The 25,163-nt window shown below is 69.3% G+C and overlaps 1 protein-coding gene and 1 long non-coding RNA gene across 2 annotated transcripts; both read left to right on the plus strand.

Moving 5' to 3' along the window:
* The first annotated feature begins 920 nt into the window (after positions 1-920).
* Positions 921-17,470, plus strand: LOC127036804 (paired box protein Pax-6-like). Its single transcript, XM_050928032.1, has 7 exons — positions 921-1,035; positions 5,229-5,387; positions 7,447-7,529; positions 7,822-7,954; positions 15,140-15,237; positions 16,535-16,718; positions 17,371-17,470. The coding sequence occupies exons 1-7, from the start codon at positions 921-923 to the stop codon at positions 17,451-17,453; spliced, it is 855 nt and encodes a 284-aa protein (XP_050783989.1). The 3' UTR covers positions 17,454-17,470.
* Positions 17,471-21,109: 3,639 nt separating this feature from the next.
* On the plus strand, positions 21,110-25,163 carry LOC127036810 (uncharacterized). The gene is made up of 2 exons (XR_007770228.1): positions 21,110-21,203; positions 24,914-25,163. It is a non-coding gene; the product is annotated as an uncharacterized LOC127036810 (long non-coding RNA).

Below are 25,163 nucleotides of genomic sequence, written 5' to 3' on the forward strand. Positions count from 1 at the left end.
GGGCAGGGCTGGCTGGCAGGGTTGTGGGTCGGGAGTGAGGGGCACTGGCAGGGCTGGTGGGGGCAGAGCTGGGCTAGCAGGGGCTGCGGGTCGGGAGTGAGGGCACCGGCAGGGCAAAGGGGGAGCCCAGAGCTGGGCTGGCAGGGGCTGCGGGTCGGGAGTGAGGGGCACCGGCAGGGCTGGGGGCTGCGGGTTGGGAGTGAGGGGCACCGGTGGGGCTGGGGGGGGCAGGGCCGGGCTGGCAGGGGCTGCGGGTCGGGAGTGAGGGCACCGGCAGGGCTGGGGGCTGCGGGTCGGGAGTGAGGGGCACTGGCAGGGCTGGGGGGGCAGGGCCGGGCTGGCAGGGGCTGCGGGTCGGGAGTGAGGGCACCGGCAGGGCTGTGGGCTGCGGGTTGGGAGTGAGGGGCACCGGTGGGGCTGGGGGGGGCAGGGCCGGGCTGGCAGGGGCTGCGGGTTGGGAGTGAGGGGCACTGGCAGGGCTGGGGGGGGCAGGGCCGGGCTGGTGGGGGCTGCAGGTCGGGAGTGAGGGGCACCGGCAGGGCTGCGGGGAGCCCAGGGCTGGGCTGGCAGGGGGCTGTGGGTCTTGAGTGAAGGGCAAAGGAGAAGCCCACCCCCTCCCCAGTGCCCCCTGCCCCCCCGGAGCGGCAGCTGCCCCCATGGGGGAGGGTCCTGTGAAGGACACGGCAGCGCCTGGGCCTGGCTGATTTGGCAGCAAAGACGTCTGCTCCGCAGGGCGACATCCCCGTGTTGCCGCCCCCCGCACCCCACCCCAGAGCCAGCCGCATCCCCGCGCCCCATTCACCAGCTGCGTCTGTGTCTGACTCGTCCCGCTCTCCGCAGGCCCCTGGGACAGCTGCTGCCCCCCGGACCCGGCCGAGGGGGTGACCTCCGGCCCCCCGCCCGCCCCCCGGTGCCGGTCCATGGGGGCAGATGGGATGTATGAGAAGATCAGGATGTTGAACATTCAGAGCACAGGCTGGGGTGGGCGGCAGGACTGGTACCCGGACGGGCTGGTCCCCGGGCAGCCCAACCCAGGTAGGTGTGGGGCAGGGGTGGGTGGGGGGACCCTGAGCCCTCAGCCTGTTCTCCCCTTCCCCCCACCGGGCTCCCGCCCCGATCCCCCCCCGGCCTGCGCGCCCCACACTGCCCTCCCCCACTGCCGGGCTCCCTCCCCGATCCCCCCCCGCCTCCGCGCCCCACACTGCCCCCCCACTGCCGGGCTCCCTCCACGATCCCCCCCCCGGCCTGCGCACCCCACACTGCCCCCCTGCCAGGCTCCCTCCACGATTCCCCCCCGGTCTGTGCGCCCCCCACCGCCCCCCCCACCGCCGGGCTCCCTCCTCGATACCCCCCCCGGCCTGCGCGCCCCACACTGCCCTCCCCCACTGCCGGGCTCCCTCCCCGATCCCCCCCCGCCTCCGCGCCCCCCACTGCCCCCCCACTGCCGGGCTCCCTCCACGATCCCCCCCCCGGCCTGCGCACCCCGCACTGCCCCCCCCACACTGCCGGGCTCCCTCCCCGATCCCCCCCCAGCCTGCGCGCCCCACACTGCCCCCCCGCCAGGCTCCCTCCACAATTCCCCCCCGTCTGTGCGCCCCCCCACTGCCCCCCCCACCGCCGGGCTCCCTCCTCGATACCCGCCCCGGCCTGTGCGCCCCACACTGCCCCCCCCACTCCGGGCTCCCTCCTCGATTCCCCCCCAGCCTGCGCACCCCGCACTGCCCCCCCCACTCCGGGCTCCCTCCTCGATTCCCCCCCAGCCTGCGCACCCCGCACTGCCCCCTCCACTGCCGGGCTCCCTCCTCGATTCCCCCCTGGCCCTGCGTGCCCCACACTGCCCTCCCCCACTGCCGGGCTCCCTCCCCGATCCCCCCCATCCTGCGCCCCCCACTTCCCCCCCCACTGCCTGGCTCCCTCTCCGATTCCCCCCGGCCTGTGCGCCCCCCACCGCCCCCCCCCCCACTGCCGGGCTCCCTCCTCGATACCTGCCCCGGCCTGTGCACCCCACACTGCCCCCCCCCCACTCCGGGCTCCCTCCTCGATTCCCCCCTGGCCCTGCGTGCCCCACACTGCCCTCCCCTACACTGCCGGGCTCCCTCCCCGATCCCCCACATCCTGCGCCCCCCCACTGCCCCCCTAGTGCCGGGCTCCCTCCACGATCCCCCCCCCGGCCTGCGCACCACATACCACCCCTCCCCCACTGCCAGGCTCCCTCCTTGACACCCCCTCCGGCCTGCACGCCCCACACCACCCCGCCCCCACTGGTGAGCTCCCTCACCGACCCCCCCCGGCTTGCGCACCCTACACTGCCCCCCCACTGCCAGGCTCTCTCCCCGATCCCCCCCTCGCCTGCGCGCCCCACACTGCCCCTCCCCCACTGCCGGGCTCCCTCCCCACCCCAGCCTGTGCCCCCCACTCTGCTCCCCTCCCCCACTGCCTCCCTCTTCCTCCTCCTTCTCCCGCCACACTCCCCCCTCTCCTTCACCCCCCCGTAGCTGGGGGGGACGTGTTTCTCACTGTGACCCCAGCAGATCCCCCCCAAGGAGACGGTTGGGGCCGAGGCCAGGCTGGCGGAGGGGGGGGGCGGAGAACAGGGGCCGGGGGTCAGACCTCCCCCAGGCTCTAGCGCTCGGCCCCTGGCCTGTCACCTGCCCGGCGGGGGCTGGGGGGGGAGCCCAGCCGGGGCTGTCGCTTCGCATCAGGGTGGCAGAGCTGACGGGCGGGTTTGTGTCCCCGCGGGCGCCCGGCGCAGCACGAGCTGACGGGCTGGATACAGGACACGGGCGGCGCTGGGCTGGGGGGGCAGCGGGAGGGGGCCGGCGGGGGGCAGAGATACGGGAGAATGTATCCAGCCACCCCCAATGCTGCTGTCCCCCACCTCACTCAGGACCCACAGCCCCCACCCCCCCCAGCCCTGCCGGTGCCCCCTACTCCCAACTCGCAGCCCCCCTGAGCCCTGCCGGTGCCCCTCACTCCCGACCCGCAGCCCCCCCCAGACCTGCCAGTGTCCCTCACTCTCGACCCACAGACCCCCCAGCCCTGCCGGTGCCCCTCGCTCCCGACCCACAGCCCCCTCAGCCCTGCCGGTGCCCCTCACTCCCAACCTGCAGCCCCCCCCAGCCCTGCCGGTGCCCCTCACTCCCGACCCGCAGCCCCCCCCAGACCTGCCAGTGTCCCTCACTCTCGACCCACAGCCCCCCCAGCTCTGCCAGTGCCCCTCACTCCCAACCCGCAGCCCCCCTGAGCCCTGCCGGTGCCTCTCGCTCCCGACCCGCAGCCCCCCCCAGACCTGCCGGTGCCCCTCACTCCTGACCCGCAGCCCCTGCTAGCCCTAGGTTCCCCCCCAGCTCTGCCGGTGCCCCTCACTCCTGACCCGCAGCCCCCCCAGCTCTGCCAGTGCCCCTCACTCCCAACCCGCAGCCCCCCCAGCCCTGCCGGTGCCCCTCGCTCCTGACCCGCAGCCCCCCCCCAGCCCTGCCTGTGCCCCTCACTACCGACCCACAGCCCCCCTCCCCCCCAGCCCTGCCGGTGCCCCCTACTCCCAACCCGCAGCCCCCCTGAGCCCTGCCGGTGCCCCTCACTCCCGACCCACAGCCCCCCCCAGCCCTGCTGGTGCCCCTCACTCCCGACCCCCAGCCCTGCCGGTGCCCCTCACTCTCGACCCCCAGCCCCCCCAGCCCTGCCGGTGCCCCTCGCTCCCGACCCACAGCCCCCCCAGACCTGCCAGTGCCCCTCACTCCCGACCCACAGCCACCCTCCCCCCCAGCCCTGCCGGTGCCCCTCACTCCCAACCCACAGACCCCCCAGTCCTGCCGGTGCCCCTCACTCCCGACCTGCAGCCCCCCCCAGCCCTGCCGGTGCCCCTCACTCCCGACCCGCAGCCCCCCCCAGACCTGCCAGTGTCCCTCACTCCCGACCCACAGCCCCCCTCCCCCCCAGCCCTGCCGGTGCCCCTCACTCTCGACCCACAGCCCCCCCAGCTCTGCCAGTGCCCCTCACTCCCAACCCGCAGCCCCCCCCAGACCTGCCAGTGTCCCTCACTCCTGACCCACAGCCCCCCTCCCCCCCAGCCCTGCCGGTGCCCCTCGCTCCCGACCCACAGCCCCCCCCCAGCCCTGCCGGTGCCCCTCACTCTCGACCCCCACCCCCCCAGCCCTGCCGGTGCCCCCTACTCCCAACCCGCAGCCCCCCTGAGCCCTGCCGGTGCCCCTCGCTCCCGACCCACAGCCCCCCTCCCCCCCAGCCCTGCTGGTGTCCCTCACTCCCGACCCACAGCCCCCCTCCCCCCCAGCCCTGCCGGTGCCCCTCACTCTCGACCCCCAGCCCCCCCAGCCCTGCTGGTGCCCCTCACTCCCGACCCACAGCCCCCCTCCCCCCCAGCCCTGCCGGTGCCCCTCACTCCTGACCCACAGCCCCCCCCAGCCCTGCTGGTGCCCCTCACTCCCGACCCACAGCCCCCCCAGCCCTGCCGGTGCCCCTCACTCCCGACCCACAGCCCCCTGCCAGCCCAGTCCTGGGCTCCCCCCCAGCCCTTCTGGTGCCCCTCACTCCCGACCCACAGCCCACTGCCAGCCCAGCCCTGGGCTCCCCCCCAGCCCTGCCGGTGCCCCTCACTCTCGACCCACAGCCCCCCTCCCCCCCAGCCCTGCCGGTGCCCCTCGCTCCTGATCCGCAGCCCCCCCCAGCCCTGCCTGTGCCCCTCACTCCCGACCCACAGCCCTCCCAGCCCTGCTGGTGCCCTTCACTCCCGACACACAGCCCCTGCTAGCCCTAGGTTCCCCCCCAGCTCTGCCGGTGCCCCTCACTCCTGACCCGCAGCCCCCTCAGCTCTGCCAGTGCCCCTCACTCCTGACCCGCAGCCCCCTCAGCTCTGCCAGTGCCCCTCACTCCCAACCCGCAGCCACCCCAGCCCTGCCGGTGCCCCTCACTCCTGACCCGCAGCCCCCTGCCAGCCCAGCCCTGGTCTCCCCCCCAGCCCTGCCGGTGCCCCTCACTCCCGACCCACAGCGCCCCCAGCCCTGCCGGTGCCCCTCACTCCCGACCCGCAGCCCCCCGAGCCCTGCCGGTGCCCCTCACTCCCGACCCGCAGCGCCCCCAGCCCTGCCCATGCCCCTCACTCCCGACCCACAGCCGCTGCTTGCCCAGCCCCTCTTCCCCACGGGAGGAGCTAGTCCATAGGGGACTCCCCTTCCCTGGGGGGGTGATGTGTCTCCCCTTTGCCCCCCCAGACAGCTGCCAGCAGCTGGAAGGTGGCCTGGAGCCCGAGCCCCTGCCCGGGGCCAGCGCCGACGACCCGGACGACTCGCAGCTCAGGCTGCAGCTGAAACGCAAACTGCAAAGGAACCGAACGTCCTTCAGCCAGGAGCAGATCGAGGCCCTGGAGAAAGGTGAGGGGGGGTCAGCGGGGATGTGGGGGCTGAGCTGGACTCTGGGGTGTCTCAGGTCCATGGGCCCGGTGCTCCCACCTGGCCTGGCCCAGCACGTGGGGGGGGGGGCCCTGCAGCCTGCCCCCCCCAGAGGTCACTCTCACTGGAGTGAGCCCCGCAGCTTCCCGCCCCCTGGGACCCCCCCCCCTTGGAGCCAAGGACAGAAATTACAGCCAAGCCCGGCTGGGTCGGGCCCGAGCCCAGAGCCCCCCGACCCCTTAGTGCCAGTGCCCCAGCTCCCCCCACCAGCCCCATACGGAGCAACCCCCCCGGCCCCTCGTCCACCAGCTTGTCACACCCGCCCAGCTCCCTGCCCAGGGGGCACCCGCGGGCGTTAGCACCTCCGGGCCGGCTGGCTCCCTGCAGAGGATGGGCCTGGCTATCAGTTGCCAGGGGGGCCAGTCTCTGTGCCCAGGCGGCCCAGGGGCGAGATCCCACCTGCCCTCTAGGGGTCACTGCAGTGCTCAGCCCCCCTTTATCCCCATCCCGGAGTGTGGGGGAGTCGGGCCCTGCACCCCACATTTCCTGCGATGCCCCGGGACTCTCCGTCGGCCGCTAACAGGAACAGCCCAAAACCCAGAGCTTGTGGATACAGAGACCAGGACCCCCCAGTCCGGTCCATCTTGGGGGGGGGACCCCAGACCCCGGTTCTGCCTCCCCCTGTCTCCCCACCCGGCTCCAAACTGACCCCCCCCAGCCCCTCCTCTGGCCTGGGTCTCTCCCGGGCCAGGAGGTCACCAGATCCCTTTGTTCTCCAGCCCCTTCAGTTGGCACCTTGGGGGGGGGGGCGGGGGGGAGCAGGCCATTAGTTGCCAGGAGACAGGGCGTCAGCTATTCCCCTGCCCTCTGGGGCTCTGCACCAATCACACCCCCTTATCCCCCTGTCACGGGTCCCCGGGCGATGCTCGGGAACTGCCCCCACCAAGCCAGGCAGGACTTTGGGGAGCCTCCTGTCCCTTGGAGCAGACTGTCTGCAGGGCAAGGAGCTCCCACGGCTTCACCTCCTGGGTCTGACCTTGGAGCATTCAGCATCCTCTGCCCCTCCGTGCATTTCCCACAGCGAGCCCGCCCCAGCGGGGTCCTGGGGGGCCACAGGGTCCTGCACCCCCACTCCGCAGTCAGACGTGACTCAGCCAGCCAGTAAAACAGAGGTTTATTCGATGACAGGAACAGGGTCTAACACAGAGCTTGTAGGTACAGAGAACGGGACCCCTCAGCTGGGTCCATTCTGGGGGGCAGCGAGCCAGACCCCCACGTCTGCACTTCACTCCTCGTCCCCAGCCAGCTCCAGACTGACACCCCCTGCAGCCCCTCCTCTGCTCAGCCCCTTTCCCGGGCCAGGAGATCATCTGATCCCTTTGTCTCCAACACCTTCAGCTGGCACCTTTGCAGAGGGGGGGCCCAGGCCATCCGTTGCCAGGAGACAGAGTGCCAGGCATGTAGGTGCACTGGCCCCTTCCTCTGCAGCAATCACACCCCCTTAACCCACCACCTAGATACTTCAGAGCTGCCTAGGAGACACTGAGGCACCAAGACAATATTCAGAGAAAACATTAAGAACTTTCCCAGTTCATCACACCCACCCCCTAGATCCTTGAGAACTGCACAGGGGAAACTGAGGCACCCTCCCAGTATTCAGAGAAAACATTAAGAACTTTCCCACTTCGGGGATACTGGAGATGTAGGGGGACTGGGGTGCCCTGGGCATATCTTGGGGCCTGGAGATGCGAGGGGACCAGGGTGCCATGGGAGTATCCGGGGGGCCGGAGATGTGGGGGGACCTGGGGTGCCCTGGGCATATCCGGGGGGCCGGAGATGTGGGCGGACCTGGGGTGCCCTGGGCGTATCCGGGGGGCCGGAGATGTGGGGGGACCTGGGGTGCCCTGGGCATATCCGGGGGGGCCGGAGATGTGGGGGGACCTGGGGTGCCCTGGGCATATTCGGGGGGGCTGGAGATGCTCGAGGTATACGGGGGCTGGGGAGGGGGTCTGTCTCTGACTATGCTTCCCCCGCCATGCAGAGTTTGAGCGGACTCACTACCCCGATGTCTTCGCCCGCGAGCGCCTGGCCGCCAAGATCGACCTACCCGAGGCCCGGATCCAGGTGAGGGAGACCTCCCCAGGGCCCCCCACCCCAAGGGAGACCCCTCAAGCCCAGGGACACCCATCCGATCCCCAGAGGTGGCCCCCTGCCCCGAAGGAGACCCCCCTGGTTCCAGGGTTACCTCCTCAGCCCCCAGTGGGGAACCCCCCGCTCCAAGGGAGATCCCGGACGCCCCAGTGGGGCCCCCCATTCACCACCCCAAGGGAACCCCCCACAGGGCCCCCGGGGGGACAGCTCTGTCTGGGGGGCCCCCCACCTGCACAGGGACCCTGACGCCTCCCCCCCCCCGCAGGTCTGGTTCTCCAACCGACGGGCCAAGTGGCGGCGTGAGGAGAAGCTCCGAAACCAGCGGCGCCAAGCGGGCGGGTCCGGGCACCTGCCCCTGGGCACCGGGGCCTTCCCGGCCGCGCCCCCCACCGGGTCAGGTACCCCCCGCTGCTCTCTGGCACCCCCCACTGCACCTGGTAACGCTTCTGCCCCTGGGTCCCCCCACTACCCCCCGGTACCAACCCAGCACCCCTACTGCCCCCCGGTACCCCTCAGTGCCAACCCAGCACCCCCACTACCCCCCGGTACCAACCCAGTACCCCTACTGCCGCTGAGTCCCCCCCACTACCCGCGGTACCAACCCAGTACCCCTACTGCCGCTGAGTCCCCCCCACTACCCGCGGTACCAACCCAGCACCCCTACTGCCCCCCGGTACCAACCCAGTACCCCTACTGCCCCTGAGTCCCCCCCACTACCCTCGGTACCAACCCAGCACCCCTACTGCCCCCCGGTACCAACCCAGCACCCCTACTGCCCCTGAGTCACCCCCACTACCCGCGGTACCAACCCAGCACCCCTACTGCCCCCCGGTACCAACCCAGTACCCCTACTGCCCCTGAGTCCCCCCCACTACCCTCGGTACCAACCCAGCACCCCCACTACCCCCCGGTACCAACCCAGTACCCCTACTGCCCCCCGGTACCCCCTCAGTGCCAACCCAGCACCCCCACTACCCCCCGGTACCAACCCAGTACCCCTACTGCCCCCCGGTACCAACCCAGTACCCCTACGGCCCCCCGGTACCAACCCAGCACCCCTACTGCCCCCCGGTACCCCTCAGTGCCAACCCAGCACCCCCACTACCCCCCGGTACCAACCCAGTACCCCTACTGCCCCCCGGTACCCCTCAGTGCCAACCCAGCACCCCCACTACCCCCCGGTACCAACCCAGTACCCCTACTGCCCCTGAGTCCCCCCCACTACCCGCGGTACCAACCCAGTACCCCTACTGCCCCTGAGTCCCCCCCACTACCCGCGGTACCAACCCAGCACCCCTACTGCCCCCCGGTACCCCTCAGTGCCAACCCAGCACCCCCACTACCCCCCGGTACCAACCCAGTACCCCTACTGCCCCCCCGGTACCCCTCAGTGCCAACCCAGCACCCCCACTACCCCCCGGTACCAACCCAGTACCCCTACTGCCCCTGAGTCCCCCCCACTACCCGCGGTACCAACCCAGTACCCCTACTGCCCCTGAGTCCCCCCCACTACCCGCGGTACCAACCCAGCACCCCTACTGCCCCCCGGTACCCCTCAGTGCCAACCCAGCACCCCCACTACCCCCCGGTACCAACCCAGTACCCCTACTGCCCCCCGGTACCCCTCAGTGCCAACCCAGCACCCCCACTACCCCCCGGTACCAACCCAGTACCCCTACTGCCCCCCGGTACCCCTCAGTGCCAACCCAGCACCCCCACTACCCCCCCGGTACCAACCCAGTACCCCTACTGCCCCCTGGTACCCCTCAGTGCCAACCCAGCACCCCCACTACCCCCCGGTACCAACCCAGTACCCCTACTTCCCCCCGGTACCCCTCAGTGCCAACCCAGCACCCCCACTACCCCCTGGTACCAACCCAGTACCCCTACTGCCCCTGAGTCCCCCCCACTACCCGCGGTACCAACCCAGCACCCCTACTGCCCCCCGGTACCCCTCAGTGCCAACCCAGCACCCCTACTGCCCCTGGGAACCCCCCACTACCTCCCGGTACCAACCCAGCACCCCTACTGCCCCCCGGTACCCCTCAGTGCCAACCAAGCACCCCTACTGCCCCTGGGAACCCCCCACTACCTCCCGGTACCAACCCAGCACCCCTACTGCCCCCCGGTACCCCTCAGTGCCAACCAAGCACCCCTACTGCCCCTGGGAACCCCCCACTACCCGCGGTACCAACCCAGTACCCCTACTGCCCCTGAGTCCCCCCCACTACCCGCGGTACCAACCCAGTACCCCTACTGCCCCTGAGTCCCCCCCACTACCCCTGGTACCAACCCAGCACCCCTACTGCCCCCCGGTACCCCTCAGTGCCAACCCAGCACCCCTACAGCCCCCCAGTACCCCCCACTACCCCCCGGTACCAACCCAGTACCCCTACTGCCCCCCGGTACCCCTCAGTGCCAACCCAGCACCCCCACTACCCCCCCGGTACCAGCCCAGTACCCCTACTGCCCCCCGGTACCCCTCAGTGCCAACCCAGCACCCCCACTACCCCCCGGTACCAGCCCAGTACCCCTACTGCCCCCCGGTACCCCTCAGTGCCAACCCAGCACCCCCACTACCCCCCGGTACCAGCCCAGTACCCCTACTGCCCCCCGGTACCCCTCAGTGCCAACCCAGCACCCCTACAGCCCCCGGTACCCCCCACTACACCCGGTACCAACCCAACACCCCTACTGCCCCCCGGTACCCCTCAGTGCCAACCCAGCACCCCCACTACCCCCCGGTACCAACCCAGTACCCCTACTGCCCCTGAGTCCCCCCCACTACCCCCTGGTACCAACCCAGTACCCCTACTGCCCCCCGGTACCCCTCAGTGCCAACCCAGCACCCCCACTACCCCCCGGTACCAACCCAGTACCCCTACTGCCCCTGAGTCCCCCCCACTACCCCCTGGTACCAGCCCAGTACCCCTACTGCCCCTGAGTCCCCCCCACTACCCGCGGTACCAACCCAGTACCCCTACTGCCCCTGGGTCCCCCCACTACCCCCTGGTACCAACCCAGCACCCCTACTGCCCCCCGGTACCCCTCAGTGCCAACCAAGCACCCCTACTGCCCCTGGGAACCCCCCACTACCGCCCGGTACCAACCCAGCACCCCTCCTGCCCACCGGTACCCCTCAGTGCCAACCAAGCACCCCCACTACCCCCCGGTACCAACCCAGTACCCCTACTGCCCCTGAGTCCCCCCCACTACCCCCTGGTACCAACCCAGTACCCCTACTGCCCCTGGGTCCCCCCCACTACCCCCGGTACCAACCCAGTACCCCTACTGCCCCCCGGTACCCCTCACTGCCAACCCATCACCCCTACAGCCCCCGGTACCCCCCACTACACCCAGTACCAACCCAACACCCCTACTGCCCCCCGGTACCCCTCAGTGCCAACCCAGCACCCCTACAGCCCCTGGGTCCCCCCCACTACCCCCGGTAGCAACCCAGCACCCCTACAGCCCCTGGGTCCCCCCACTACCCCCGGTACCAACCCAGCACCCCTACTGCCCCCCGGTAACCCTCAGTGCCAACCCAGCACCCCTACAGCCCCTGGGTCCCCCCCACTACCCCCGGTACCAACCCAGTACCCCTACAGCCCCTGGGTCCCCCCACTACCCCCGGTACCAACCCAGCACCCCTACTGCCTCCCGGTACCCCTCAGTGCCAACCCAGCACCCCTACAGCCCCTGGGTTCCCCCACTACCCCCGGTACCAACCCAGTACCCCTACAGCCCCTGGGTCCCCCCACTACCCCCGGTACCAACCCAGTACCCCTACTGCACCCGGGTACCCCTCAGTGCTAACCCAGTACCCCTACAGCCGCTGGGTCCCCCCACTACCCCCCGGTATCAACCCAGTACCCCTACTGCACCCGGGTACCCCTCAGTGCTAACCCAGTACCCCTACAGCCCCTGGGTCCCCCCACTACCCCTGGTACCAACCCAGCACCCCTACTGCCCCTGGGTCCCCCCACTACCCCCTGGTACCAACCCAGTACCCCTACTGCCCCCCGGTACCCCTCAGTGCCAACCAAGCACCCCTACAGCCCCTGGGTCCCCCCCACGACCCCCGGTACCAACCCAGCACCCCTACTGCCCCTGGGTCCCCCCACTACCCCCGGTACCAACCCAGTACCCCTACAGCCCCTGGGTCCCCCCACTACCCCCCGGTACCAACCCAGTACCCCTACTGCCCCTGGGTCCCCCCCACTACCCCCCCGGTACCAACCCAGTACCCCTGCTGCCCCCCGGTACCCCTCAGGGCCAACCCAGCACCCCTACTGCCCCTGGGTCCCCCCCACTATCCCCCGGTACCAACCCAGTACCCCTACAGCCCCTGGGTCCCCCCACTACCCCCCGGTACCAACCCAGTACCCCTACTGCCCCTGGGTCCCCCCCACTACCCCCCCGGTACCAACCCAGTACCCCTGCTGCCCCTGGGTCCCCCCCACTAGCCCCGGTACCGACCCAGTACCCCTACTGCCCCCCGGTACCCCTCAGGGCCAACCCAGCACCCCTACAGCCACTGGGTCCCCCCACTATCCCTCAGTTCCCCTCAGTGCCAACCCAGCACCCCTACTGCCCCTGGGTACCCCCCACTATCCCCCAGTAACTCTCAGTGCCAACCCAGCACCCCTACTGCCCCTGGGTTCCCCCCACTACCCCCCGGTACCAACCCAGCACCCCTACTGCCCCTGGGTTCCCCCCACTACCCCCCGGTACCAACCCAGTACCCGTACTGCCCCTGGGTCCCCCCCACTACTCCCCCGGTACCAACCCAGTACCCCTACAGCCCCTGGGTCCCCCCCACTACCCCCGGTACCAACCCAGCACCCCTACAGCCCCTGGGTACCCCCCACTACCCCCGGTACCAACCCAGTACCCCTACTGCCCCTGAGTACCCCCCACTATCCCTCGGTACCCCTCAGTGCCAACCCAGCACCCCTACTGCCCCTGGGTACCCCCCACTACCTCCTGGTACCAACCCAGTACCCCTACTGCCCCTGGGTACCCCCCACTATCCCCCAGTAACTCTCAGTGCCAACCCAGCACCCCTACTGCCCCTGGGTCGCCCCCACTACCCCCCCGGTACCAACCCAGTACCCCTACTGCCCCTGGGTCCCCCCCACTACCCCCCGGTACCAATCCAGTATCCCTACTGCCCCTGGGTCCCCCCCACTACCCCCGGTACCAACCCAGCATCCCTACAGCCCCTGGGTCCCCTCCACTACCCCCGGTACCAACCCAGTATCCCTACTGCCCCTGGGTCCCCCCACTACCCCCCGGTACCAACCCAGTACCCCTACTGCCCCCCGGTACTCCTCAGTGCCAACCCAGCACCCCTACAGCCCCTGGGTCCCCCCACTATCCCACAGTAACTCTCAGTGCCAACCCAGCACCCCTACTGCCCCTGGGTACCCCCCACTACCCCCCGGTGCCAACCCAGTACCCCTACTGCCCCTGGGTCCCCCCCCACTACTCCCCCGGTACCAACCCAGTACCCCTACAGCCCCTGGGTCCCCCCACTATCCCTCGGTACCCCTCAGTGCCAACCCAGCACTCCTACTGCCCCTGGGTACCCCCCACTATCCCCCAGTAACTCTCAGTGCCAACCCAGCACCCCTACTGCCCCTGGGTACCTCCCACTATCCCCCAGTAACTCTCAGTGCCAACCCAGCACCCCTACTGCCCCTGGGTTCCCCCCACTACCCCCCCGGTACCAACCCAGTACCCGTACTGCCCCTGGGTCCCCCCCACTACTCCCTCGGTAACAACCCAGTACCCCTACAGCCCCTGGGTCCCCCCACTACCCCCCCGGTACCAACCCAGTACCCCTACTGCCCCTGAGTACCCCCCACTACTCCTCGGTACCCCTCAGTGCCAACCCAGTACCCCTACAGCCCCTGGGTACCCCCCACTACCCCCGGTACCAACCCAGTACCCCTACTGCCCCTCGGTCCCCCCACTACCCCCTGGTACCAACCCAGTACGCCTACTGCCCTTGAGTACCCCCCACTATCCCTCGGTACCCCTCAGTGCCAACCCAGCACCCCTACTGCCCCTGGGTCCCCCCCACTACCCCCCGGTACCAACCCAGTACCCCTACTGCCCCTGAGTACCCCCCACTACTCCTCGGTACCCCTCAGTGCCAACCCAGTACCCCTACTGCCCCTGGGTACCCCCTACTACCCCCGGTACCAATCCAGCACCCCTACTGCCCCTGGGTACCCCCCACAATCCCCAGTACCCCTTAGTGCCAACCCGGTACCCCTACTGCCTCTGAGTACCCTCCACTCCCCTTGGTACCCCTCACTGCCAACCCAGTACCCCTACTGCCCCTGAGTACCCCCCACTACTCCTCGGTACCCCTCAGTGCCAACCCAGTACCCCTACTGCCCCTGGGTACCCCCTTCTACCCCCGGTACCAATCCAGCACCCCTACTGCCCCTGGGTACCCCCCACAATCCCCAGTACCCCTCAGTGCCAACCCGGTACCCCTACTGCCTCTGAGTACCCTCCACTGCCCCTGGTACCCCTCAGTGCCAACCCAGTACCCCTACTGCCCCTGGGTAACCCCCACTACACCCCGGAACCCCTCAGTGCCAACCCAGTACCCCTACTGCCCCTGGGTCCCCCCTACGACCCCTGGTACCCCTCAGTGCCAACCCAGTACCCCTACTGCCCCTGGGTACCCCCCCTGCCCCCCAGTGCCAACCCAGTACCCCTACTGCCCCTGAGTAGCCCTCACTACCCCCAGGTACCCCTCAGTGCCAACCCAGTACCCCTACTGCCCCTGGGTACCCCCCACTATCCCCAGTACCCCTCAGTGCCAACCCTGTACCCCTACTTCCCCTGGGTACCACCCACTACCCCCTGGTACCCCTCGATGCCAACCCAGTACCCCTACTGCCCCTGGGTACCCCCCACTACCCCCAGGTACCCTCCACTGCTCTCTGGCATCCCCCCATTGCCCCCGGTACCTCTTCTGCCCCTGGGTACCCCCCACTACCCGCTGGTACCCCCCACTAGCCCCCGGTACCCCTCAGTGCCCTCCCAGTACCCCTACTGCCCCTGGGTACCCTCCACTACCCCCAGGTACCCCCCACTACCCCCACCCACCCACACTGTTCTCTGTCTCATCTGCCCTCCAGCCCTCCCCGCTGTCCCCTGCCCCCACTGCCCCCTGGTACCCCGCCGGTCCCCATCCATACCCCCTGCTGGATCAGGTACCTCCCCCAACTGCTCCCTCACCCCCTCCAGCCCACCCCCATACACCCTAGTCGGTGCCACCCCCCTCCCCAACAGCCAACTCCCCCCCCGAGACACACACACCTGTCCGTGGGCGGCGGGGTCCCACCTGCAGCCCTCACCTGCCTTGTCCCACCACAGAGATACTTGAGTAACACGCCGGGGAAACTGAGGCACGTAGTTTTAGAGACAACACTAAGAACTGTCCCGCTGCGTCGCTACCTCAACCCCCCCACCATCCTCTTCCCCCCAAACACCTCCCAAGGGACGCCATATCCCTCCCTGACCCCCCCAGCCAGTGGATGACTGTCCTCTCCTGCCAGGTGCCATGCTGGGGCGCAGTGAGGGCCCCCTCCCCAACAGCTATGGAGCCCTCCCCCCACTGCCCAGCTTCTCCATGGCCAACAGCCTCCCCATGCAGGTGAGAGGGGCGGGGACCTGCTGGGGTGGGGGAGGCGGGCGTGGAGGGGACCTGGGGGGGTACATGGGGTTGACGTGTGGGCAGTGTCTCAGCCTGGGGGAGGTCCTTGGGGGGAGAGCTTAACCTAGGAGGGGTACATGGGGTCGGCGTGGCGGGGGGTCAGCCCAGAGAGGGGTTACATGGAGTCAGGTGGAGACTCGGCCTGGCAGAGGATATTTGGGGTCGGTGGGGGGGAACTCAGACTGTAGGGTTGTGGGGGGTTGGGGGTGGGCCTAGGCCCGGGGGGGGGTTACATAGGGTCAGTGAGGGGGGCTCGGCCTGGCAGGGGATATGTGGGGTCGGGGGGAAACTCAGACCGTGGGAATTGTGGGGGGTTGGGGCGGCTAGGCCCAGGGGGGTTACGTGGGGTCAGTGAGGGGGGTTCGGCCTGGCGGGGGATATGTGGGGTCGGGGGGGTGACTCAGACCGTGGGGATTGCGGGGGGCTGGGGTGGCTAGGCCCAGGGGGGGTTACGTGCGGTCAGTGAGGGGGGCTCGGCCTGGCAGAGGATATGTGGGGTCGGGGGGGTGACTCAGACCGTGGGGATTGCGGGGGGCTGGGGTGGCTAGGCCCAGGGGGGGTTACGTGCGGTCAGTGAGGGGGGCTCGGCCTGGCGGGGGATATGTGGGGTCGGGGGGGGGACTCAGACCGTGGGGATTGCGGGGGGTTGGGGCGGCTAGGCCCGGGGGGGGTTACGTGCGGTCAGTGAGGGGGGCTTGGCCTGGCAGGGGATATGTGGGGTCGGGGGGGAACTCAGACCGTGGGGATTGCGGGTGTTGGGGTGGCTAGGCCCGGGGGGGTTACGTGGGGTCAGTGAGGGGGGTTCGGCCTGGCAGGGGATATGTGGGGTCGGTGGGGGGGAACTCAGACCGTGGGGATTGCGGGGGGTTGGGGTGGCTAGGCCCAGGGGGGGTTACGTGCGGTCAGTGAGGGGGGCTCGGCCTGGCAGGGGATATGTGGGGTCGGGGGGAAACTCAGACCGTGGGGATTGCGGTAGGTCGGGGAGGGAACTCAGCCCAGGGGGGTATGTGGGGGGGGGGACTCAGACCGTGGGGGTTGAGGGGGATCAGTGAGGGGGGCTAGGCCTGGGGGGGTTATGTGGGGGTCAGTGAGGGGGGCTCGGCCCAGCACAGGATATGTGGGGTCGGGGAGGAACTCAGACTGTGGGGGTTGGGAGGGGGGACTCAGCCCAGGGGGGTATGTGGGGTTGGCATGGGGGGAGGGCTTAGGCTGGGGGTTTTGGGGGGGCTCAGCACAGGAGTCTCACAGCCTCCCCCCCACCCTGCAGGCCATCCAGCCTGTCGCCAGCCAGGGCAGCTCGTCCTTCTCCTGCATGATCCCAGGTGGCTCCTCGGGCCGCGGCTACGACCCATACGGCCCGGCCCAGCTCCCAGCCCACATGGGGACCCCCAGCCTGGGCGCCGGCACCAACACCTCCACCGGTGAGGGGGGGCCCCCCGGGGCAAAGCATCCTGGGAGCAGGGCTAAGGCCAGGGGCGGGCAAAGCATTCTGGGAGCAACGCCAACGCTGTCTTACCCCCCACGCACTGGGGCCACCCCCAGGGCATTATGGGATTACTGGGTGATCTTGGGCATTGGTCTCTTCTACGTCCCCAGGCCTGGCACTGCCTGTATGGACCAGCTGCCCTGGGCACAGGCTCTGCTGCCTGACACGGCCCGTATGGACCAGCTGCCCCTAGGCACGGGCTCCGCGGCCTGGCATGGCCCATATAGACCAGCTGCCCCTGGGCACAGGCTCCACGGCCTGGCATGGCCCATATAGACCAGCTGCCCCTGGGCACAGGCTCCACGGCCTGGCGGCCCGTATAGACCAGCTGCCCCTAGGCACAGGCTCTGCAGCCTGGCATGGCCCGTATGGACCAGCTGCCCCTAGGCACAGGCTCTGCAGCCTGGCACGGCCCGTATGGACCAGCTGCCCCTGGGCACAGGCTCCACGGCCTGGCACGGCCCGTATGGACCAGCTGCCCCTGGGCAGAGACTCCGCGGCCTGGCACGGCCCGTATGGCCAGCTGCCCCTGGATCCTTTGGGGCTCTCTCCTGCCCGCCTAACGCCCCGTCTCTCTCTGCCCCCAGGTCTCCTCTCCCCCGGCGTGTCAGTCCCCGTGCAGGTCCCTGGTGGGGACCCGGAGGTCCCCCAGTATTGGCCACGTCTGTAAAGATGAGAGAAAGCAGATCCTTCCAGGGGGTGTGGGGGGGGGATGGCTGTGCCTGCCCCCCGGGGGTGGGGGTGGTGGCGGAGTCCCCCAGCTTTCCAGGGTAAGTCATGGCCAGGAAGGGGGAGCCCCCTGCACCCCCATCCCCAGTCATCCCCCCCAGTTCCTGCATGTCGGTGTCTGTTAGAGCCGCTGTGACCCAGTGTGGTGTGTGTTGGGGGGGGACAAACCCCCCATTACCGAGCTCTTCCCCATGTCCCCCTCCCCTCCCCACTGGGGGGGGTGGCACCCCCCCGTCTTGTGTTCCCCACCCCCACCCCTAGAGAGGGGGGCAGTAAAGAACCAACAGGACCCTGCAAAGGATTCTGGGACTCCATGGACCCTGCAAAGGATTCTGGGAGAAGTGCTCAGGCCTCGCAAAGGATTCTGGGAAATGCGTCAACTCAGCCGGGCTGGCAAAGGATTCTGGGAAACGTGTCAGCTCCTCGTCGTCCTGGGGCATGATGGGATAGTGGGTGCCCCCCCCACACTCCCATCACAGGAAGGGGGGCCTGTCTGCTCCCCCCAACCCCCAGATCTTTCCCTGCACGGACGGACCCATCTAGGGATGAGAGACCCTGGGGTGGGGGAAGAGAAAGGCCCAATTCTCCCACTGCCCTGACCCTTGACCTGTCCCCCCCGGGCCTCCGACATCCCCATGACCTCACTCTGAGCCCCCCGCTGTGATAAGTTGTCTGGTGTGTCAATAAAGCCCATCTGTAAATAACGACAGGCCCCCGTAGTCCGTCTGTCCAGCCGCCTGTGAGGGAAAGACCCCCCCAGCCCAGCGCCAGCCATCAGCCCCACAGGCCCCTCCGTCTCCCAGCCAGGGAGACCCTACAATAAACACACGCCGGCTGCCGCAGGAAACGACTTCTGGCTGTCAACAAGGGCGGGGGGGGGCAGGGACCTGAGGAGGAAACACCTGGGGCATCCGGGGTGGGGGAGGTGCTGCTCCCCCCAGCTATTCCTGTTAATGTCACCCCCCTGTCACCAGCGGGGGGGCGGTGGGGAGCAGGGACGCTCCAGCTGTGGCGGGGGGGGCCTCCTTTATACTTCAGCCCTAGCATCCCCCAGCAGGGGGAGCTGTGGGGGGGGGCAGATACCCCCTGTCCCCCCATCTCAGCCCCTTAGTCCCACCCACTCCCACTGCCCCCCCATCCACTGCCCCATCCCCCCCTGCCCCCTCCTGCCCATGCCCTGCTGCCCCCATCCATCTGCTGTCCCCCCATCCCCTGCTGCCCCCTCCTGCTCCCCATGCCCTGCTGCCCCCATCCATCTGCTGTCCCCCATCCCCTGCTGCCCCCTCCTGCCCCCCATCCCCTGCTGCCCCCTCCATCCGCTGTCCCCCCATCCCCTGCTGCCCTATCCATCTGCAGTCTCCCTATCCCCCACTTCCCCCCTCCATCCACTGTTCCCCATCTCCCACAGACCCCTTCATCTGCTGTCCCCCATCCCCCACTGCCCCCTCCATCCGCTGTCCCCCATGCCCTGCTGCCCCCATCCATCTGCTGTCCCCCCATCCCCCACTGCCCCCTCCATCCACTGTCTCCCCATCACCCACTGCCCCCTCCATCCGCTGTCCCCCATGCCCTGCTGCCCCCATCCATCTGCTGTCCCCCCATCCCCCACTGCCCCCCTCATCCACTGCCCAATCCCCCACTGCCCCCTCCTGCCCATGCCCTGCTGCCCCCATCCATCTGCTATCCCCCATCCCCCACTGCCCCCTCCATCCGCTGTCCCCCATCTCCCACTGCCCCCTTCATCTGCTGTCCCCTGTCCCCCGCTACCCCCCTCCTCCTGCTCCTCCCCCAGCAGCGCTGCAGCAGAGCTGGTGACAGGGAGCTGGATGCGGCCCTCAGGGCAATGGGGGCGCGAGGGGGGGTGCAGGGGGTGTCAGGACAGATCAGCATCAGGCCGACATTAAGGGGCCAGGCCAGGCCGGGCGGGAAGATCCGGGCTGGATTCCACACTACGGGGACGGGAGCCAAGGTGGAGACAGCGGGGGCGGGGGCCCAATCCAGCACCCCCCCAGCAACCCCCAGCTCAGTGTCTGAACCCCACTGCCCCCCATTCCCTCCACCCATCCGGCTCCCCCACCCCACACTTCACCCGCCCCAGTGACGCTGCAGGACACGGCTGGGGGGGGGCTGTCCCTGATAAATTCCCAGGTCCCAGAGTCCTAGGAGGCAGCAAGAACCAGCCCCCACATCTCTGTTCCACCAAACCTGGCTGCCGCCCCCCAGGCCTGGGGGAGAATCCAGGCCATTTGGGGCCTGATTTAGGGGTTTGGAATATTTGGGGCAAAACTGCCTCCCTGGCCTGCCCCGCTACTTCCCCCCACATCCACTGCCCCCTGCCCCACACATCCAGTTTCTGCCCTCTACTGCCCCTGCCCCCCACATCCACTTCCCCCTGCCCCCTCCATCCATTGCCCCCTGCCCCCCACATCCACTGCTTCTGCCCCCTACTGCCCCTGCCCCCCACATCCACTGCCTCCTGCCCTCTATGCCCCTTCCATCCACTGCCCCCTGCTCTCTATGCCACCTGCCCCCCATATTCACTGCCTCCTTCTGCCTCCACCCCAACCTGTGCGCTCCTGGTGCCCCCCTCCCCGGCTCAGTGTCTCTCTCACCACCAAGTCACGTTGCATCAGCGCGGGGATCCCTGGGTGGGGGCAAGGGGGGGGTCGTGTTGCTCATGGTTACAAGTTTCAGATTCATCCTTAAAGTGACTTTGGGCCCGCGCCCCGCCAGCCGAGAGGTGCAGAGCAGGGATCCAGGCTGGGATGGGGGGTGCAGAGCGGGGGGTCCAAGTTGGGATCAGGGTGCAGGGTGAGGTGGGGGCCTTGGATGAGGGGCAGGAGTGTGAAGACCGAGATCTAAAGAGGATTCTGGACTTGAAGTTGGGGGACAGAGTGTCGCCCACAGCCCTGCCAGTGCCCCTCACTCCCGACCCGCAGCCCCCTGCTAGCCCAGTCCTGCCCACCCCCCTAGCCCTGCCGGTGCCCCTCACTCCCGACCTGCAGCCCCCTGCTAGCCCAGCCCTGCTGGTGCCCCTCACTCCCGACCCGCAGCCCCCTGCTAGCCCAGTCCTGCCCACCCCCCTAGCCCTGCCGGTGCCCCTCAATCCCGACCCGCAGCCCCTGCTAGCCCAGCCCTGCCGGTGCCCCTCACTCCTGACCTGCAGCCCCCTGCCCCCCCAGCCCTGCCGGTGCCCCTAACCCCCGAATTGCAGCACCTCTGTAACTGAGGTTTGTGACCCTGCGGTGCCCCCACCCGCCTGCCCCAACTGTTTTGTTCTTAACCCTTTCGGGGTGCGGCTGCCTCTCGGTTCCTGTTGCCGTTGTCCCCCCCCACCAACCCCAACGTGGGAACCAGAGACCCACCCAGCCATCCCCCACCCCTGAAACCTTCCCTGTGGGAGGATGTGATCGGGAGGGCTTGGCAAAGGCTGGGGGGCACCTGAGGGGCGTATGCTCCCTGGGGGCTGAGGGAGCAGGGGGCCTAACAAAGATGTGGGGCACAGGGAGCCCCAGGCTTCCCCCCTCAGCTCTGCCAGAACCCCCCCTCTCCCAACCCGCAGGCCCTGCTAGCCCAGCCCTGCTGGTGCCCCTCACTCCCACCCCACAGCCCCCTGCTAGCCCAGCCCAGCCCTGCCGGTGCCCCTCACTCCCGACCCACAGCTCCCTGCTAGCCCAGCCCAGCCCTGCTGGTGCCCCTCACTCCCACCCCACAGCCACCTGCTAGCCCAGCCCAGCCCTGCCGGTGCCCCTCACTCCTGACCCACAGCCCCCTGCTAGCCCAGCCCAGCCCTGCCGGTGCCCCTCACTCCTGACCCACAGCCCCCTGCTAGCCCAGCCCCGCCGGTGCCCCTCACTCCTGACCCACAGCCCCCTGCCAGCCCAGCCCAGACCTGCCGGTGCCACTCACTCCCAACCCACAGCCCCCTGCTAGCCCAGCTCTGTCCCCCCAGCCCTGCCAGTGCCCCTCACTCCCGACCCGCAGCCCCCTGCTAGCCCAGCCCTGCCGGTGCCCCTCACTCCTGACCCACAGCCCCCTGCCAGCCCAGCCCTGCCGGTGCCCCTCACTCCCGACCCGCAGCCCCTGCCAGCCCAGCCCTGCCTGTGCCCCTCACTCCTGACCCACAGCCCCCTGCCAGCCCAGCCCTGCCGGTGCCCCTCACTCCTGACCCACAGCCCCCTGCCAGCCCAGCCCTGCCGGTGCCCCTCACTCCTGACCCACAGCCCCCTGCCAGCCCAGCCCTGCCGGTGCCCCTCACTCCCACCCCGCAGCCCCCTGCCAGCCCAGCCCTGCCAGTGCCCCTCACTCCCGACCCGCAGCCCCTGCCAGCCCAGCCCTGGGCTCCCCACACACACAACTGAGAGAGAATCTACCTGAACAGGTTGGGCCTGGTGCGGGGGGTGGGGGGTGGAATCTGATGGCGGGGGGCCTGTGAGCTGAGGGGTGGGAGAGATCCAAGCCATCTGCAGCCTGTTTCTACACCTGTCTCCCAGCCCCGGGGTACCGCTGTTGCCCCCTCCCTGAGCTGGGGGGCTAGGCTACCCCAGCAGGAGCCAGGGACTCCCGGCTATGAAGGGGAGGGGGGAGTGATGCGGGGGGGATTGAGAGCCCGGACTCCTGGGTTGTCTCCTGGCTCTGGGAGGGGAGTGGGGTCTAGTGGTTAGAGCAGGGGGGGACTGGGAGCCAGGACTCCTGGGTTCTCTCCCTGGCTCTGGGAGGGGAGTGGGGGCTGGTGGTCAGACCACGGGGGAGGGGCTGGGAGCCAGGACTCCGGGGTTCTCCGTGCCTCAGTTTCCCCTCCGGGTACTGCCCGGAGGCTGCGTGCGCTTGTCTCTCTCTCGCCTCCTCCCCCCCCCAGCCCACCGCCTCTTCCTGTTTATGAAGCTGGAGCCGGTTCTCGGCGCTGGCTTCCCCCCGGGCCGGAAGCGACACTTCCCGCCGCGCCCCATTGGCTGCGGGGCCGGGGGGGGTGGAGGGGGGGGGTTTAAAGGCTGAGCCTGGGGCAGGGTTTCGGGGAGACTCGGGGCGCAGACGGGACATGAGCGGCCAAGGGTAAGCGGGCTGGGGTTACTCGGACGCCTGGGTTCTCTGACCCTCTGTGAGATCCCCCCTCACCCCCAGCTAGAGCCAGGGAAAGGACCCAGGAGTCCTGGCCCCCAGCTCCCCCCGCTCTAACCACTAGACCCCACTCTCCTCCCAGAGCCAGGGAGAGAACCCAGGAGTCCTGGCTCCCAGCCTTCCCCCTGCTCTAACCACCAGACCCCACTCCCCTCCCAGAGCTAGGGAGAGAACCCAGGAGTCCTGGCCCCCAGCCCCCCCTGCTCTAACCACCAGACCCCACTCCCCACCCAGAGCCATGGAGAGAACCCAGGAGTCCTGGCTCCCAGCCCTCCCCCTGCTCTAACTACCAGACCCCACTCCCCACCCAGAGCCAGGGAAGGAACCCAGGAGTCCTGGCCCCCAGACCCCCTGCTCTAACCACCAGACCCCACTCCCCACCCAGAGCCATGGAGAGAACCCAGGAGTCCTGGCCCCCAGCCCCTTCTGCTCTAACCACCAGACCCCACTCCCCACCCAGAGCTGGGGAGAGAACCCAGGGTGGGGTGGGGTGGGGTGGGAGGGGAGGTGGCTGAGGACTCCGGGTGCTGAGATACAGAGGGGGGAGCCCTGTGCTGCCCCCTAGGGGTGCACCCCTTTGGGTCCCCTGTATTAATAACTCCTGAGTGGGGGTGTGGGGAACCCAGGTCCCCTGTAAATCTGCCAAGGAACCTAGATCTCTCGGCTGGGGGTGTGGGGGGGGATGGGGGTCATTACCAGTAATAGGGACAAGGCTCCATCTGGCTGAGCCCTGACCTGGCTGTTGGTTGTTCACCTCGGGAACTCCTCAGGGCAGGACTGCGGGGCTCTGCAGTGCCTGGGGTGATGGGGGGGCTGGGACTGTGATTTGGGGGGAGGGGCTGTGCAGCAGGAGGTGAGGGGAGAGCCCCTCAGTTCCCTGGGGTCCCCCTCCTTGCAGGGCCCCACATCCCAGGCGCAAGAGCTGCACCTTGCTCCCCCTGAAGTGGCTTGACCCAGCCTGCTCCATCCTCCTCTGCAGGATTCCTGTGGTTTATCGGGGGGGGCGCTTGTGGTGTCCCCCCCGCGGGAAACAACAGTGCAGAAGGTGGGTAGAGTTAAAGTGCAGAATGGTCGGGGGGGGGGTTGCCCCAGCTCAGATGGTGACGTGGGGGCGGGAGGGATTTGCTTCTGGTTCTCTGGGGCCTGCTTGGCACTAGGGTGGGAGGGGCTATTCCCCCAATTCCCCTGCCAGCCCCTCCAGCGTCTCCCTGCCCCACATGAGTCCCCCCTGCCCTGTGAGATTCTGCTTCGGAAACCGACAGGGAACTGAAACAGCCGTGAAAAAGGGAAGGAAGGGGGGGGGCGGGGGAGGAAGAGTCTCAACCCCCCCCAGCCAGGATCCTGGGGGGCTGGCAGTCACAGGGGACCCCCAACCCTGTGCCCATTTCTCCCCCCATCTCCCCTGCCCCGTCTGACTCCAGCCCGTCTCTCTCGCTCTCTCTTGCAGGTCGTCCTGCCCAGCGACGGATCCTGGGGTCTCCACAAGGTGGCTTTGAGGGGGGCCTGTCTCTGCTCCCCGCTCTCTCCCAACCCTTGTACCAGTGTCATGCTGCAGAGAACCCTGGTACAGAGGATGGATGAGAAGGGGGGGTGGGAAACCACGCAGCCCCCCAGGCTCCTGGAAGCCCAAAGGCTCAATATACCCCACCAAGAACTGCCGACCTGCAGCCCCATCCTAGCCCAGCCCTGCCTCCCCCACCCCCCACCCCCCGCTGCTGGTGCCCCACACTCCTGACCCACAGCCCCTGCTAGTCCAGGTCTGTACTCCCCCCCCCAAGCTCTGCCAGTGCCTGTCACTCTCAACCCACAGCCTCCTCCTAGCTCAGCCCTTGGCCTGAGACCTGCCAGTGCCCCTCACTCCCAACCCGCAGCCCCTGCTAGCCCAGCCCTGCCAGTGCCCCTCACTTCCGGCCCTGCCGGTGCCCCTCACTCCTGACCCACAGCCCCCTGCTAGCCCAGCCCTGCCCCCAAACCCTGCCGGTGCCCCTCACTCCCGACCCGCAGCCCCCTGCTAGCCCAGCCCTGCCGGTGCCCCTCACTCCCAACCCGCAGCCCCCTGCTAGCCCAGCCCAGCCCTGCCGGTGCCCCTCACTCCCAACCCGCAGCCTCCTCATAGCCCGGCCATGCCGGTGCCCCTCACTCCCGACCCGCAGCCCCCTGCTAGCCCAGCCCTGCCCCCAAGCCCTGCCGGTGCCCCTCACTCCCGACCCGCAGCCCCCTGCTAGCCCAGCCCTGCCGGTGCCCCTCTCTCCCGACCCGCAGCCCCCTGCAAGCCCAACCCAGCCCTGCCGGTGCCCCTCACTCCCGACCCACAGCCTCCTCCTAGCCCAGCCCTGCCCCCGAGTCCTGCCGGTGCCCCTCACTCCCGACCCGCAGCCCCTGCTAGCCCAGCCCTGGGCTCCCCCAGTCCCACCGGTGCCCCTCACTCCCGACCCGCAGCCCCCTGCTAGTCCGGCCCTGCCGGTGCCCCTCACTCCCGACCCGCAGCTGTCTCTGTGCTTTGGGGTGTGTACAATAAAGGGGTCTGGCACGG

The sequence above is a fragment of the Gopherus flavomarginatus genome, chromosome 18, assembly GCF_025201925.1.
Source record: "Gopherus flavomarginatus isolate rGopFla2 chromosome 18, rGopFla2.mat.asm, whole genome shotgun sequence".
In the NCBI taxonomy this organism is placed as follows: Eukaryota; Metazoa; Chordata; order Testudines; family Testudinidae; genus Gopherus; species Gopherus flavomarginatus.

Bases quoted from the DNA above. Each gene is read 5' to 3' on its own strand.
- LOC127036804 (XM_050928032.1), top strand. From the start codon at position 921: ATGGGGGCAGATGGGATGTATGAGAAGATCAGGATGTTGAACATTCAG. The intron at 7,530-7,821 runs GTGAGGGAGACC...CCCCCCCCGCAG, and splicing joins TACCCGAGGCCCGGATCCAG to GTCTGGTTCTCCAACCGACG. The intron at 16,719-17,370 runs GTGAGGGGGGGC...CTCTGCCCCCAG, and splicing joins CGGCACCAACACCTCCACCG to GTCTCCTCTCCCCCGGCGTG.